Source organism: Perca fluviatilis, chromosome 21 (assembly GCF_010015445.1).
Source record: "Perca fluviatilis chromosome 21, GENO_Pfluv_1.0, whole genome shotgun sequence".
Lineage (NCBI taxonomy): Eukaryota > Metazoa > Chordata > Actinopteri > Perciformes > Percidae > Perca > Perca fluviatilis.
The window spans coordinates 20,852,203-20,869,443 of record NC_053132.1 but is presented as its reverse complement, the minus strand read 5'-3'; the positions used below and the strand labels follow the sequence as shown (position 1 = coordinate 20,869,443).

At 43.3% G+C, this 17,241-nt stretch overlaps 1 protein-coding gene across 2 annotated transcripts in view; it reads left to right on the top strand.

Moving 5' to 3' along the window:
- snx29 (sorting nexin 29) overlaps positions 1-17,241 on the top strand; it is a 185,047-nt gene that overhangs the window by 96,738 nt on the left and 71,068 nt on the right. For both annotated transcript variants that reach the window (XM_039788209.1, XM_039788208.1), the window contains exons 17-19: positions 14,622-14,738; positions 16,322-16,377; positions 16,795-16,876. In XM_039788209.1, the coding sequence (XP_039644143.1) occupies positions 14,622-14,738; positions 16,322-16,377; positions 16,795-16,876 (255 nt within the window). The remainder of the gene's footprint in view (positions 1-14,621; positions 14,739-16,321; positions 16,378-16,794; positions 16,877-17,241) is intronic.

Genomic DNA, 17,241 nt, shown 5'->3' with positions numbered 1-17,241 from the left:
GCCTTAAAAGTTAGGCCCGACAAGACCTGCGCCCGACAGAATTCGGCCCGAGCCAGACGAGTACATTTTGATTGACGCCTTTTCAAAAGGCCGAACCCGTTTACAGCCCGACATTATTCAAATGTGCGCACGCACACAGCTCTTTTCTTTCTGTCGTACTTTAACAGAATGTCGCATCTTTTGCATGTCACATAACCTACTGGCTCATTATTCTCATCATGCACGTGGTCAAAAGTTTTCCACGCCTCGGACTTTGCTTTCTTTGCCGCTGCAACCGAAACGTATTCGCCAGAGACCAGCCTCCGTTTCACCTCCTCAGCATCCATTTTCGCGCTAATCGAAACGCATCACCTGACCGCTCATTTACCGCGCCACCCGGAGAGCAAGCCCGAGCCCGTGTAAAATGATAGAAATTAAGACCGAACCCGTTCGGGCAAAGATCTTCAGCTCTAATACAACTACGTACACGTCTACAGGACAACCACCTGCAACCACGTCCCGTATGCGGTGCCGAACTTAAGTCAGGTGACATCCTTTTCTGCTTCGATTGTGCTTTCAGGGGCTTTAAAGAAACATGAAGTACTTTTGTATGACTTTTATCAATCTGTCGATGACCATCACATCGAACGACTCTAAAGCCATGTTTCCACTGAATGTTACGGCTCTGCTGGACATGGCTCACTTCTTTGGTACCAGTACTTTTCTCTTTTCGTTTTCCACTACGGATAGATAGAAATTTGCGGTCCCAATTGTCTGTAGCTTGGCTATTTAATCTCAGGTTTGCGCAGGATTTCCCGTGTCGCTTCAGTGACGGTTCTCTCTCTCAGTGTTTTAACTCCACCTGCTACAGCGGCTCAGCTCGCCTGGAACCTCGACCAAGGTGACACCAAAAAAACATACCAGGTACTAATCACAACTTTTGCTAATGGAAAACCAAAATAGAGCAGGTCAAGTGAAGCCGGACCATGCAGCGGAAAAGCGGCTTAGGTTTTTGCGTCGCACGAGCGTGTCAGCTGCGTGGCGTGTCCGTTTTATATTTCGGCTCCCATGTTTACAGGTTAGAGCTTACACACTGTCTGCGTTTTCGGCGCGGCTCGAGCCACGCCGAAAACGCGTGCCTGCTAGAAATAGAACCGGAATAGGAAAACATGTTTATATGTCGTTTAGACACGAACACATATTAATAAATGACATGTTGATGTTTGAAAGTCTCTAGGTTTTGATATAAATGCAGATATAAATGTAAAATCGATTTTCTAATACGAAACGAAATATTCTGTAGCCTATTTTGCAGTCAATACTGCAGACGTTGTCTTTGCTGTAATCAAATCACTATATATTTATGTTTAACATGGTATTTCATTTTATCAGTGGGAAACATACATGTGTCCAGACAATGCTAGTGTTACACCACTCAGACAGCGGCCGTGCTAGTAGTGTATAAAAGTTCAGTTTTATTCCTTTGCAGCAAAATTTATCACAAAACAGCAAGTTCAAGAGTATCACCGCGCGCGCACACACACCGTGTTCCTTTCTTCGGGCCTCGACTACAACCTGAACATATGTCTTCTTCTATGGTTTCTTGCTGTGTCTTGTAACAACAAATCACTACTCATGTAGCCACCTACTGGCGAGGTGAAGAAATGCATAACGTATAATCCAACTACAGGTCTCAAGGCATTACTAACCAGAACACAGATTAAATTATGTATTATGTATAAACAAACTAAAATACTTTCAAAAGGAGTATTTCCAGGTGCTACACTAGCAGCAGCAGTGCCGCGTCAGACACGTTTCTGGTGTGTAAAGACAGAAAAATCCATGCAGCTGACACGCAACAGAAACGCCACGCTCACGCCACACAGCCAGTGTGTAACCGGCCTTAAGATACAGGTAACTGTAGTACAGGCACATTTTTTATGGAATCTGTTAGCCAGAAATCTCAGCAGTAGGGCTGGGTATCGTCCAAAAATATTCGAAACCGGTACAGATACCAATACCGTGACTTCGATACCGGTTCCTAAATTAGACTTTTTTCTAGACCAATTTTTTTAAACAAAACAAAAAGTACAACATTACACATTACGGCACAAATATTTTCATTTATTTTTCAGCTCCTACTACGGGAGCCCCCGTCTCTGTTTCCTGCCTGCCTCTACGACGTGTAACGTTAGACAGCCAATCACAAACATTATTATTTCTCGGTAGAAGCATGCTGCATGTAGCCTAGAAATCTAGACGCACCCTAGGGGCAGCACATTTTATTGGCAGCCAGGGGGGTCTAGGCACTCTCCGTTGACTTGCGAGCTGGAAAAACCAAACTCTAGTCAGGCCAATCACATCGTGTATAGAGTCGGTGGGCGGGCTTATGGCTGCCGCTGCTGCTGGGAACAGCCAAAAAAAAAGGAAGATGTGTTCGGAGTTTCGCCGACCGGATACGGCAAAAGTTTCTCAACTCGCTACCTTCTTCGTTGCTCTGCGTGGTTGTAGCGCTATCCTATTGCGTGCAGAGGGAATTTGAAAGACAGCCGTTTATCCCGCCCCTCGGATTGAGCCCTGTCAGTGGTGAGTTCCCAGACCCAACATCTTGATGTGGGTCTGGCTTGTCAGGCTATGCAGCGTGCTTATTGGCTCAGTGACGCTGATGATATTTACTCCTTAGTTATTGAAATTGGGTATTGAATGACGAGGCATTTTTCGATACCCGATACTTTAGTGTCAATTCGTTCGGTGCCTAAAAAGTATCAAATTCGGTACCCAGCTGTTGTAAAATACCCCTATCAAACCTATGCAGAGGCAGTGTGTTGTGGTCCGTTATTGCTATGGAGCAGTACACTCTTACTCAAGATTTAGATTTAGAAGGCAGATCCTTGTGCCTCAAATTGAGGCCTCATTACATCATACAGTAGTACTAACTCGTCTGTAGCTCAAAGGCTGGATCATCCTAACCCAAATTGTTCAGCAGACTCACATGCAATAAACAAACTCTACTACATTAGGAGTCTTGTGACAAAGCAGTTACAATTACAGCAGATTTTTGTTGTGGTTTTGTTTTCCCATGGTGTATTTTTTTTTTTATATCTGCTGTGTTGTATTGATAAGTAGAGGGAGAGTACTTTTGGAGGATAGAGAAGAGATTTGGGTCCAAATTTCCAGTGGGATCAGGGATTCTCCCTTTGATCCACAAGCTCATTAATTAACCATAAACAACATGAACAAGAGCAACAATTACAAGCCACCGTGTTCAGAGAGGAGTTGCAGTAAAAACCTGGAAAATATGAACAGATATGCCAGTATAATGCCTGCTGTCTTTGCTGTGTAATGCAAGTGAATGTGACCCTTGAAAAGCCAAAATACTGCATAATGCATGCTATTCTTCTCAGAATAATGCAGGTGAATCTACTTTGAAGTGTTCATACATGATCTGAGTACAAAATCCTCTCTAGGACTTCTTACATTTGCTTTTACTTGAATTATTGTAGGTATGTATGCATTTAAGGATTTCTATGTTCAGGTTGGCTAAAGTAGCACACATTTGGATACAATTATACAATGCGATAATGATTTTAGTGTTTCAGTTCCGATTTGTGGGCATTTAATTCCTGTCTGGATGAATCATTAAAGACCCACAGCGCAGTAAAATCATTTTGCCCACATTAAAGCTTAATGTTCCTGCTATGTAGCTTGAAGATGTGCATGTATGTTAAAGCTCATCTCTGCTACTTTCAGTATTCAGCTCAGTGGGGAAACCACTGCTGGCATCATGCATGTTACTAGTGAAACTAAAAACAAGTCAAATTTGATTAACAGACTTTTTTTGCCGGCCTTGTAATCTGTTCATTAAGCCCCACCCCTTTCAGTTACTTTTGCTCCACCTGTCAATCTTCAGTCGCACATAAACGGTTAACAATGAGAATGGCGGCAGAATTACCACTCGTAACTCTTAGTAATTTTTGAAACAATGGGTCCTTGACTTCAGACATACACTGTAGACAAAAGCACCTGCCTATATTTTAGCCCACAACTCTCAATTTTGACAACTCTTGCTATTACATTTTTTCAGCTGCCAGTTAGCTAGCTAATTAAGCTAACATTAGCTCCATAAATTGGTTGAGAACACTTCCCCTGGCTGACTTTTTAATGTCTTCAGCTGACTCGCTTTGTACTTGATGGCTACACACATGACAACATACTAAAACATTTAGGCAAAGCTGGTAACATGTATCGCTATATAAAGAGAAAGCATTGTTCTTGCGTTGCAGGGTAGCTTAGGGGAGCTTATTGATTTATTTATTTCCTTTTAACATAGCTCTGTCTGGCTGCTTGGTTTACGTATTTGTTCAGTTTGTATTTTTAAACAGTATTTTCATTTTTAATATTACAAGAATAGGGTAGTGTTGGCTGGAGTTGCTGGAGCGTAAACATCCCCAAATCCAACAAAGAGCAGGGCAGAGTTGCTACCGTTAGCCTAAACCCTATTAGCGTCCAGGACCAGCACACACGGTGGCAAAAATATTATTATTTTTTAAACATAATCTGTAACTGCACAAACTAAAATAGTTAGGTAAGTATGGGCTCCTCGTAATGCTTAGGTACTAACTTAAGTGGGTAAACTGGTTAGCCCGAGATGCTAACGACTGAAGCTTACCTTAGAGCAGATAAACACACTTTTTAATCTGTTGGCTCTTGTGTTTTTGGTTTTGGAAAGGCTACAAAAAGACACCTCCTTTTAATACTGTATTGCTGTATTAAAGTAAAGTTAGAGTATTGCTGTTGCTACAGCCCCATGCACATTGGTTGCTAAGCTATGATGGGACAAGCGCTGTTCAAAAAGCATACCGTAGAAATTTTAACATCATGGAAGTACAGGTTCATGCACAAATAAGTGAAAACATACTTTATTATCCATAGCTACCAGCATTTAATCCTCCTTTATCTTCATACTGGCAAAGTCCTGTCAGTGTATATTAAAATGCAGGCTCTTGATAGTGAAAGTGACTTTTAGAATGTAACCCTAATCTTAATCTGTCCAAATATTTCTGGCACACGTAGACCAGGAGAACATGCATTAAAAAAGAGGGGGGCTTTAGTTGTCTCAGTGTTCATCCGGTTGTGATGAAAACACCCCTGAATTAAAGCTGACAGACTGTACTTTAACATTGTCATCACTGCGACGTTTCAAAGTAATAATACTACACAACCCAAAAATGTGTGATCCGAGTGCTCACGGAGCTCGCTGTGTGATGCAGCAGCGACAAAGAGCTGCGTCTGTACCACGGGCCAGATTTAGCCTCTTTTTTTTATTTTTTTTTTATAAACCATTTCTGTCTTTTCTATTGGTCCATCTGCCGCTCTCATGTGCTCACACTTCTTTACACATCTCTCTTTGTACTGTTTTTTTCCCCCACCTCAGTTCAGAGTGGACAGCACAGCTTGTGATGTCTATATTGGTCCTTTCTCACCCTCTTTTTCGTCCCCTCTCAGCCATGTCTCTTCCTGGAGCAGCTGTGCGGAAGTGAGTCAGAAACGCAGATAGAGACACAAGCTGCATTTAGACTTACAGAGTAACCCAGCATTGGCCATATTCTGGTTGAGGTCTCGCCCAGTTTAAGATGTTAAAATGAACCTTTGATAGCCTGCGGCTGGGCCTCCCTTCTGTCATGAATAAAAAGGGTCTGAAAACCTGAGATGTTAGTTGGTCAGTTATGTATCTGGGATGTTCTGTGTTTTCATATGTACTCGCATTGAGTCAAAATCACCACTTGACTGCTTCTGCTGCTAAGAGGCTTTACTGTGCAAGTAAATATTGCCGCTGTACCGTATGTGACCCTATCAGCTCACCCCTGTCCTTTTTTCTTGTCCCGCTTGTCTGTCTGTCTGTCTGAACATTGGCGTGTTTTCATATTCTCTCCCTCCTCTGCCTCCTTTTGCTCCGCCCCATTCATCCTGTGTGTCCCGTCTAATTAAGGTGATTAGGTTTCGGGTCAACTATACCACCACTGCTGCTCTTGCTCTTCTTTTCTCCCTCTGACTAATTTCTCCGCTCATCTCGTGCTTTCTTAGCTCTCTTAGCCTTTTTTTTTATTCAGGCCAGCTCAGCTCAGCTCAGCTTGGCGCAACTCAGTTCAGATCACACACCGAGGGAGAGGAGAGAGGCACAAAGAGATTCTGTAAAGATGGCCGAGGTGCAGCGCAGAGGAGGAGGAGGATAATGCGCTGTGTGTGAAGGAGGAGATTGTGTGTGTTTTTTAAGAGCGTGATAGAGAGGGTTTATGTGAGAGAGCGTGCGGTCAGCATCACTTGGGTGGCAGTTAGCTGTGATGACTCCTGCAGTGCCGACAGTTACATCATACTAAACCAACCCTGCAGGCCAGACTAATGTGTCTGATAGCAAACAACAATCTGCATCGCTGCTCTGCTGCGGTCCCATTTTCAGTCATATCAGGTACAAATTTGTTTTTGCAACCATATATAAAACATGAATGATTCTTTTAAAAGTAGGCGCTGAAGCTGTGGGGGTGAATGTTTTTTTTTTTTCTTCTCCACAATATGTGATTTGTTCTGTTGGTCCTCACAGACTCTTTAGCGTTTGTGATACAACAAACTTGATTTGCTTTTTAAGATGCACAGTTTCACTTTGCAGTGTTGACTGATATAAATGATACAAATTTGTCTTTGTTGCATAGAGCATAACCAACATAGATGACAATGTTTACTGCAGAGCATACAATATGTAATACATTTTGTCATTATTAATCATATTGCGGTCATATCACTGAATTATATTTCCTTTACTTTGAGCTCTCAAACTCTCTCACTTAGTCAAACTAGGTACACTGTGAACAGAACAAATTATATCAGTTCCATAGAAAATAAAATTAAGGAAGAGAAATGGCTTAAGCCATGAAAAACCATGAAAGGAACTATAGGCCAAATTCATCGTATTCAGCCAAGTAAATAAGAATGTTACTTTGCCTTATTTCATTACAAAGTCAACATATTCAAGAAAATGTATGCGACTGACGGTATTAGCAATATCATTTTTCATCTACATCCAATTTTTGTCTTGTTTATACCTACATAACAAAATTTAATTGAATGGAAAGTATCCAAATATCCAGCAGAAGAACTCATTCAACTTAGGCTAAGGCTAATTAAATGTAGCCTGTTGAGTTTACCAGTAAACATACAAAAACCTGCATTGTTTACATCCATCTTTGTTAGCCAGGAGTCTTCTTCTTTGCTGCCTTTCCTGCCACGTCTCTACATTTCTTTTCACAAAACTGCCACAGCCTCATTCAGTGGAAGAACAGCCTTAAACAGGCAGCAGGAATGTGTATCACATCGACAGTCTGCATGCACACTGTATGCGTAGCTGTGCACGAGATACAGACAAGGATACAGACAACGTATCAAATCATTCCTCCATAGCAATACTAGTGATATAACATTTTACAGTGTAGATTTAAACCGTCCATACATTCATGTTTTATATTAATGGATTACAGTTATGTGCTTCAATTTTCCAGTTTCCATGGTAAAACTATGACAGGAACATTGTGTTTCCGAATAATTTAACTGTTAAAGGAACACGCCGACTTATTGGGACTTTAGCTTATTCACTGTAACCCCCAGAGTTAGACAATCCATACATACCCTTCTCATCTCCGTGCGTGCTGTAACGCTGTCTGACGCCCCCAGCATTAGCTTAGCCTAGCACTTAACCTAACTGGTTCCAACTAGCCTACTGCTCCCGAATAAGTGACAAAATAACGCCAAAATGTTCCTGTTTACATGTTGTGATTTGTATAGTCACAGCGTGTACAAATAACAAGGTCACATGAGACACAGCCATCTTCTAACCGTATATAAACTGGGAACTATATTTCAGAAAGGTGAAGCACTGCTACTTCTGCTACTTGGGCGGAGTGATATGCTTGCAGCACCTGAGAAGCCCAGAGCACCTTCGCCTTTCTGAGAATATAGTTCCCAGTATGTATACGGTAGGCGAAGGTGCTCTGGGCGTTACAGCACGCACGGAGATGAGAAGGGTATGTATGGACTTGTCTAACTCTGGGGGTTACTGTGAATAAGCTAAAGTCCCAATAAGTCGGCGTGTTCCTTTTAAGTTACTAGCTGCATAAACTGGTCATTTCCTACTATTTTCAGCACCAACCTGGGAAAACTGGGAAATACATTTCTTCTTCAGTTATAGAGAATTGTAACATTGATGCTGATGTTTGCTTGTCCCAGCTCCCCAGGCAGAACATTTCAACACACTTTGGTCACTTTCGGTCCTGATCTTTGATCGTAGGAGGGCTTGGGGTGCTCCCTGCGGTAGCCACATAGCCATGGCTTCAAGGCTTCAGATCAGCTGTAGCCTAAAGCAGACAAACACCAGTCCTGTCAGGCTTCGACTTCGCTGACTTGTTGAGCCGTCAGGTTTATTGTGATGTTTTTGTGGTTCCACTGAAAGCTTTTCAACTTAAAACTGCACTGGCTTGAAGGATATTGTAAGCCAGTCCATCACATTCAAGACTACCTACGTTCCTGTTCAAGTTGTGAGTGTCAGGAGATATAAATCAGTACAAGTAGACACACATGCTGGATTATCATGCATGCACACGCCCACACATCCTACAATGCACCATAGTCCTGTAAGAATTAATATCTCCCTAGCCTATGTTTTTGTATCTATGCCATGTACTTTGGACTCCATTTACAACATGGCATCATGACTTTGCATAAACTTACACGCCACTTTCCTAAAGCCAAATGGCGTGTTATCTGTACGCATTTTGAGCTATCCGCGTGTATGTCTACGCTGTATACATCGGATGTAAACATACCCACCACGTGCCGTACTATCGCGAGAACGTGCCGTACTATCTCGAGAACGTGCCGTACTATCGCGAGAACGTGCCGTACTATCGCGAGAACAACGTCAAAAAAAAGGTTGAGTTTAGGAAAAAAACATTGGGAAAGGCTTTAGTAACACAAAAAAAATGACAAAAACACGATGGTGACCGTCTCACGCTTAGGAAAACAAACGCTTGGGTTTAGGAAAGAAACATTGGGGGAAAACGCCACACGCGGGACGCGATCCCGGCTCTCCTGGGTGAAAGACCTGTGTTTTACCCATCCGACCTCCCTCCGCGGACTTACGTCCTTTCATACTACTCCCTACGGCGACAATTCACACGTAATGTAGGTCAATGGCGGCCGAACGGCATTGATAGACACGCTAAAAATACAAATTGGCGTGTCATACATACGCCACTTTCTGAGATCAGTCTGGCATTTATGTAATTGTTTTTCCATGTTATTTCTTGTATTTTGTGCAGTTAAACAAAACTCTAAACTTAACTCTTTCTAACAGTGCCCTTCAGCTTTGAAGTCTCCATAACTACCTTGTGCTGCACTGATCTCTTTTTGTCCTCGTATATTTAGTTTAGTCTGTTTTGATTTCTGCAGCCACTAATTAGCCTTCCGGTGGCCTTGACAAGAGAAAGGTTAGCTAGTGACTTGGATAATGGAACTGCGTAATGCCCATTGCTTGTAAGGTCCGTGCTTGAGTGAATGAACACCACAACCTGGCCGTGCATCTTAATGACCCTGCATTAACAACCGTCAAGGAGATTAACTTGTTTAAACTAATTGGCAACGCTAGCACGTAGCCACACAGCCACTGCTTAATATGGACCACTGTTGGGTGTGTAGATTTAGCATGCACACTGTCAAATACCCATTTACACAGCACACATATGCATGCACATAGGCATGCTATGCTGTACGTGCAGAGACACGCACAAGTGCACAGCAAGAGAATGACGAACTGATTAGCTCCCTCTCCCTGAGAATTAATTGGGTTTCTTCACGCTTGAAATGAATTCCCTCTTTTATAATGTCCTGTTTGCTAAATAATAAGAGGTGATGAATGGCGTTGAGTGTTTTGAGGGTGGACTTCCTGTTCCCTGAGTTGAAAAACGACAGGACGTGACATGTGCCTGGTGGACCCAGGGGCATGGACTCGACTTTGAAGCCTTTGTCAGTTTTTGAACCAAACGTCAGGATACGAATAGAAACGTTGAAGGTATAACGTGTAGGATTTCCTTTTAGAAACAACGTAAAGACTAATTCAAAGTGATCCCCCCCCCTAAATCATCACTTGTCAGTGTCTGTATCTGCAGAGAAACCTTCCCTATGCCTGTATTTTCTTCTTTTTTTGTGAGTGCGTGATATTAACGGGCGTCATCAAAGAGCCTCTGGGCCACATGCAGGTGTGTATAAATCTGATGACGATCGTATTTTGCACACAGGTAAAGGTGCCCAATATCGGTCATTTCGGAAAATAAATCACAAAAGTAAAAAAAAAAAAGCGTTTTGGAAAATAGTTCTTTATTTGATTATCATAAAAATTAGTTTTCTATACAGAGATATCGACATCGGTAAATATCGGCATCGGCCATAACAGCAATATTAATATCGGTTGTCGGTATCGGCCACAATTTTCACATTGGTGCATCACTATTCATAATTATGTTTTCACGAGTGTATAGTCACCTGAAACTGTGAGTCTTATCTTTTCGTCCGCTTAGAATGATCCCTTCATATCTGCATACGGTAGGGAGTAGGGGTGGGGGGAAAAAAATCGATACGGCATAGTATCGCAATATTTTCCGTGGCAATACTGTATCGATACACAGACGCCGAGTATCGATCTTTTATTATATATGTGTTGGTCAGTTTGTCTGCTTGGCAATCCCATTTTGCAGCAATAAAAGTGAAGTGAGATGAACAAACCGAGAAATGTATCTTTTTAGATAAAACAGATGTTGACAAAGTTTTCTTTCGGGGACATCATTTTGAAATTGGGAAAAATTTGAAGTTGGGGGGAAAAAAGGTAATAAATTGCAATATATCGCAGAATATTGCAACATCTTTGAAATCGCAATAATAGTGTATCGTGAGATAAGTATCGTGATCATATGGTATCGTGAGGCCTCTGGTGATTCCCACCCCTAGTAGGGAGCGGGTCCTCTTCCACGGAGCCCGCCATGTTTCTACAGTAGCGCTCTAGAGACGGCCTCGAGGGGTTTTATGTTACCGGAAAGCCACACCGTAGGTTCGACTACACGCTCGTTTTTCTCGTTTTTTACGTGTAACTGTCACGTTATTTTTTACGTGTAAATGTCACATTATTCAATCGGGGAAAGGACGCCGGGAGGCGGCCGAAAAGGTCGCTCCATAAGCCGGGAGGCGCACGCGAGGCGGCCCGCTGGCGGCCCGCTGGGGACCCGCGGGGAGGCGGCCGAAAAGGACGCTCCATAAGCCGGGAGGCGCCCGCGAGACGGCCCGCAAGGCGGCACGCTGGGGACGCCCTACAATAACGGGATGGCGGAGGTTGGGTTTAGGAAAAAACTTACGGGGAAAGGGCGCCTTAAACGCCGGGGAAAAGGGCGCCTTAAACGCCGGGAGACGCGCCACAGTAACACGCGGGACAAAACGCCACACGCAGGGACGCCATCCCCGCGAAACAAAGCCCCGCAAACGGGACGCGATCCCCGCTCTCCCGGGTGAAAGTCCTGTGTTGTTTGACCCATCCACCACCCCTACCAACCTCCCTACGCGGATTTTCGGCTTTTTATATTACTCCCTACAATTTCGTGCTGTGGCCACGAAATATGCTTCCCATTGAAATACATTAGTTCACATTTTCGTGTTGTCCACCACGTAAAAAAACGACAAAAACTCTCCGTGAACACGTATCAATAGATTCAAATAACGTCACATTTACACGAACTTCCATGAGACCGGGCTGGGGTAGCGGAATTCAGTTCACCTCACTGCTTGATGCCAAATCCTACACACTGCTCCTGGGAAAAAATAAAAAAAGTGTTCAAATGATTATCGCTGAAATCCGCTGCAAGGGATTGAAGGCCTTCCAAAACTCAGACTTCACAAACTCCGACACCCCAGACTTGTTGCAGCTCATTGAATTTATACTTAGTGCCTGCAGAGCTCAGGTTGTGTTTGACAGTGGAGAGATTTAACAGCCTGCCGGAGGACACACACATCATTATTTACTTCATAACGTCTGAGCTGCAGTTCGACAGTAACATGAAGAAGCAAAGACAGATGCGTAAATCGAAGCAACAACCTTCTTTCACTATAGCAGCTGTTGTTTTGATGAGCGAGAGAATTCATTACAGCAGACCCCCGTTTACTCGTGTTATTATGTTGAATATGGTGGTTGTTGTTATTTGTGGCGTGATTAGTCTGATTTTGTGAGATGGGTTTGAACACTATATTTGATGCACAACATTGGGTGATGTCTTTATAGTGTTACTCACGTTGAACGCAGTTAAGTTTAACTGTGTGTTTTGTTTTGTCCAACGTATTTAACATTCTCTCTCTGTCCTCTCTGTGTTTTTTGGCTTCTGCTAATACAAATACTAACCTTTTATGCAGTGAACACCTTTGCCTGTCTAAAACCTTTTACGTTCAATTACAGTGTGGTTAAATATAGACATTAACATTTAACATGGTTCACAAATGTTTGAAAGGGTGCTATCTGAAGAGACTATACAAGCAACATGCATCTCCACTGAAGTTAGTAATGGCGTGTGAAAGTCATACATGACACATAGCAGACCTCCTGGTTCAGAGTGTGGCCTCGCTGTGTGGTGATGAACACTGCATTTGAGGATGAAGGCTAAATCGGATCTTTTGCCATCAGGGCCCCCGTTATACTGAATACCTTGCCTTAGGAGCAAAGCTAGGTAAATTCAATATCATCTTTTAGAACACTCATGAATAGACTCATTTTAGTGTAGCACATTTGAGTTTACTTTTTTTTTTTTAAGTCTTAGGCCCAATGGAGGGCATTCAAATGTTAGGTTGCAGGAGGAGACATATTTGTTATAACTTGGCCCAGAGGCAGTCTGCTCCAGAGGAACACATGTGCTGTAATCCTTGCTTTCTGTATTTTTAGAAATAGGGTTGCCGTGGCAACTGAATGCTTGAAACTATACTTCAAAACCACTGCAAAATACAAAATTTCGTGGTTTCATTAATCATTAAACGTGTTGTCCTGACATTATGCAGCAGCATCACCACCTGTGGGTCTTACTGTCGATTGGAACAGTCGGGCTCCTGGAGAGGTTCATGTGTCTTCCAGCCTAAATAAATAAAATGATAAAAAAAAAAATATATATAGAACTGTGTTCCTCATAGAGCCAGCAAAGACAAAAAAAAGAAGCCCAACTGACATCCACGCGAGTGTTGCTCTGTCTGCTAATGGTCACCTATATATAATGTTAGCACCGCTCCTGGCTTCCATCTCATTGATTCTTGTTGCTCATCACAGGCATATTCACACTACCTATCAGTTAAAGCTAAACTGTCGCAGAGTTGAATAAGTAGTTTATTAGTTGTTTAAAAAAAAAAAAAAAAACATACTGATGTTAAATTAATCGCTCTCATTGTTGCCTTAATTTGAAATACACCGTACTGCATATTCTGTTCTAAAGCTTGACACTTTCTACAATGTGGTATTGTCATATTATGAAATGGATATATACTGGCATCAACCCGAAGCATTCAAGTGTTTGATAAATCAAGTTTATTGCGATCGTCATCACTGTTGTTGTTATTATTATTATTATTATTATTACATAAGGAGCCTCTCCTCCTCCTTTATTGCAGTGTGTGGGCTCTTAAATGGGATGTGAATAAGTTCATGTATAAAGGTCGGTGTTGGAGCAGTGGCGCAGCGGCTCGGCTCACCTGTCAGCCGCAGACGGCGCTCTGCTGAAGCGGCTGTGACGGCAGGTGTCCTCCACACACAGCACAATGTGTGTCACAGCTGTCAGTCTCCTGTCCACACTGTCCAGCCTGGTTAGGCAGACAGGCCTCGGAACGAGAGCGCGCGCGCACACACACACACACACACACACACACACACACACACACACACACACACACACACACACAGAATTGAATTTCTTGGCCATATTCCCATGAGCACACACAGATGTGAATAACACCACGTCAAGGTTAGTTAGAGCTGATGACAATTGATTAGCAGGCTGGCAGGAGTCTGACTGTTTCAGATATGAACTAGTTTCACCCCCTCTCTCTCTCTCGCTCTCTCTCTCTCTCTCTCTCTCTCTCTCTCTCTCTCTCTTTGTCTGTTTCTCTCTGTGTATCTCACCCCTCTCTCCCTCACATCCTTGTCAGGGGTTTGACTGTTTCCCAGAATCTGTCCTGCTGTCAATATTAACTACGTCATTACATTGATCACCTGGAGTGCTTCGGCCTTTTGTGTGTTAAACGGAAGCTGAGAACTGTATTTTGGACACGCTATACTTCACTTGTTTACATGATTTTCTATTGTCCATTTTGTACTTAATTGTGTTTTATGTAACGATGCTCTACAGCATGATTAATTTAAGTGCCCTTTTTTGTGTTTTTTGTCCCCGTGTGTGTGTGTGTGTGTGTGTGTGTGTGTGTGTGTGTGTGTGTGTGTGTGTGTGTGTGTGTGTGTGTGTGTGTGTGTGTGTGTGTGTGTGTGTGCGTGTGTGTGTGTGCGTGTGTGCGTGTGTGTGTGTGTGCTGCAGGTGGCCGAGATGCACGGTGAGTTGATAGAGTTTAATGAGCGCCTGTACCGTTCCCTCATAGCCAAAGACCACCTCATTGTCCAAATGAGACAGGAACTCATTGACCTGAGAGGCCCGGTGAGTGACTGGACACACACACACTAAAACACCCTTGCACAATTATGTCCCCTCTCATCTGATTTCTCTCTCTTTTTTTTCTCCTGGCTCCTGGCTCCTGGCTCTGTCACCCTGCCATTTTCTAGACTCTCCTCCTAGGGATTTTGTTTGATTTTCATCTTCCACTTCCCCCTGTTTGTTTTTGCCGTGGTCCTCTGCTCATATTTGTGTTTATTTTTTCTCGGTTTTAATTTTTCCATGGTTCTTCTGCGCTGCAATTCCCAGAGATACTCATGTCCATCAAAGTGTGTGTGTGTGTGCGCTCACATCCTTCCACTTTTTTAGTTGATGGAGTTTGATTCTCTGTAGGTGGTGCTCTTTTAGGTGCCGGCGCTCATCACTGCTTCACTAACTATCCAAAGGGTAGTTCAAACTACTTTTTCGCAGCACTTTCAAAGTGGTCCTCGACAAGAACAACAAAACACACACACACACACACACACAGAAGGCCAACATCTGGTCACGCTCAGCAGAGCTCAAAGCAGTGTTGACACACAAACAAGCACTCACTCACACACAATCTGTCCACAGTGTGGGTTGATACAGCAGCAGTGATGGGAGCCCCAGGCTGAAGATAGGACCTCTTATCCTCCAGCTTCAGCCCTGCTCTGCTGGACCACTCACTCTCTGTGTGTGTGTGTGTGTGTGTGTGTGTGTGTGTGTGTGTGTGTGTGTGTGTGTGTGTGTGTGTGTGTGTGTGTGTGTGTGTTTTGTGTGTCCATCTCTGGCTCCTGATTGCTGCGTGCTTCCAGCTTCCAATAACTGCTGCAAGATGACCAAACCCCCGGCCACTTTCTCTCTGCCTCTACACCTCACCCTCTCTCTCTCTCTCTCTCTCTCTCTCTCTCTCTCTCTCTCTCTCTCTCTCTCTCTCTCTCTCTCTCTCTCTCTCTCTCTCTCTCTCTCTCTCTCTCTCTCTCTCTCTCTCTCTCTCTCTCTCTCTCTCTCTCTTTTCTTCTCAGTCCCTTTATTTCATGGTTTGTGCGTGCATTTCTGTCGGTGTGTTACACTCTTGGAGGGTTTGATCAAAGCCTGGAGGCTGGAGACCCCACTGAAAGGGGGCTGTGGTGATAGTGTTTTAGCCCAGGTTTGGATAGTCTCTCTGGGAGAGCTGAGAAGCTTGACAGGCCAGCTTTGGACGAGAGAGATGGAGGAAAAACAGGGACACACACACACACACACACACACACACACACACACACACACACACACACACACACACACACACACACACACACACACACACACACACACACACACACACACATCCAGAAGGCCAACATCTGGGCCTGGTCACGTAGTTCCTCGAGGGACCTGGAAGCATCAAAAGAGTGAAACAAATCACAGGCTTGATGGGCTCGCACGCACACACTTTCCACGCCCCACCTAGCAACTTCCAAAGTGCCCCCTGATTGGGAATCACTTGCCTATTGGACACTGTGTTACACTATGTGTGCATATATATTTGTGTATGAGTTTGTACTGTATTGTAGTGTACGTCTCTCTTACTTGTTATCAATCCCCCACTCTTTTTACTTTCCCAGGTTCCAGGTGATTTAAGCCAGACGTCAGATGACCCCAGCCTGTCGGATTTTGAGACGTAAGATTATTTCTCTTTCACTTTTCATGCATTACTCTCGCCCCCTCTTTCACCTATCCTCCAACCTTCACTCTTTTTTTATGTAAGTTCACTCTTAGCTCTTGGGTTCCTCTTGTTTTTGTATCTTGGAAAAGCTACATTTTCTCAACCATGTAAGATATCTCTTTCTCCCAGCATAATTGAATCTCTTAGTTATTCTTTCTCAACACTGTTTGATTTCATACATTCATTCATGCGTTCCACTCTCAGATCCAACCAAATTAGATTTTGGGGCGTTTTACCAGAGTGAGCTGTAGTTTGCTATAGCTGTCCAAGCGTAGCGCTGAGACACTGTTGATGTTGCTGTGATAATGGTAATGATGATGATTTTGATAATGACGTCGGCAGTGAGCACAGTTTGTTGTTTGTGTCACTCAGGGCTCATCGCGCTCTCATCAACGTGTGGATCCCCTCTGTGTTCCTGCAGGGCAGAGCTGCCAACGCCTACAACGTCTACCAGGTACACTTTATACTATCTCGGTCCTCTGTTTACCAGGACCAGAGCAGTCATCACATCAAGACAGATTGCTCAACTCCCCGTATGGCTGTACTCCACTTGCTATGGGTGCAACGGATCGCAAAACGCGCAGTTCCGATCAGATCACGGTTTTAAAGGTGTAATATGTAATATATTTACTGTATTAAATCCAAAAATGGATCACAATATGTCATCAGATATTAACCCTTGTGTTGACTTCGAGTCAAATTGACCCGTTTTCAATTTTTGTTTTATATCAGAAAATATGGGACGTAGAAATAAGCGCTGAAATGTGTAGAAGAAAAATTTTACAATTTAAAACGTTGGGAAAAGCAAAAACAAACGAA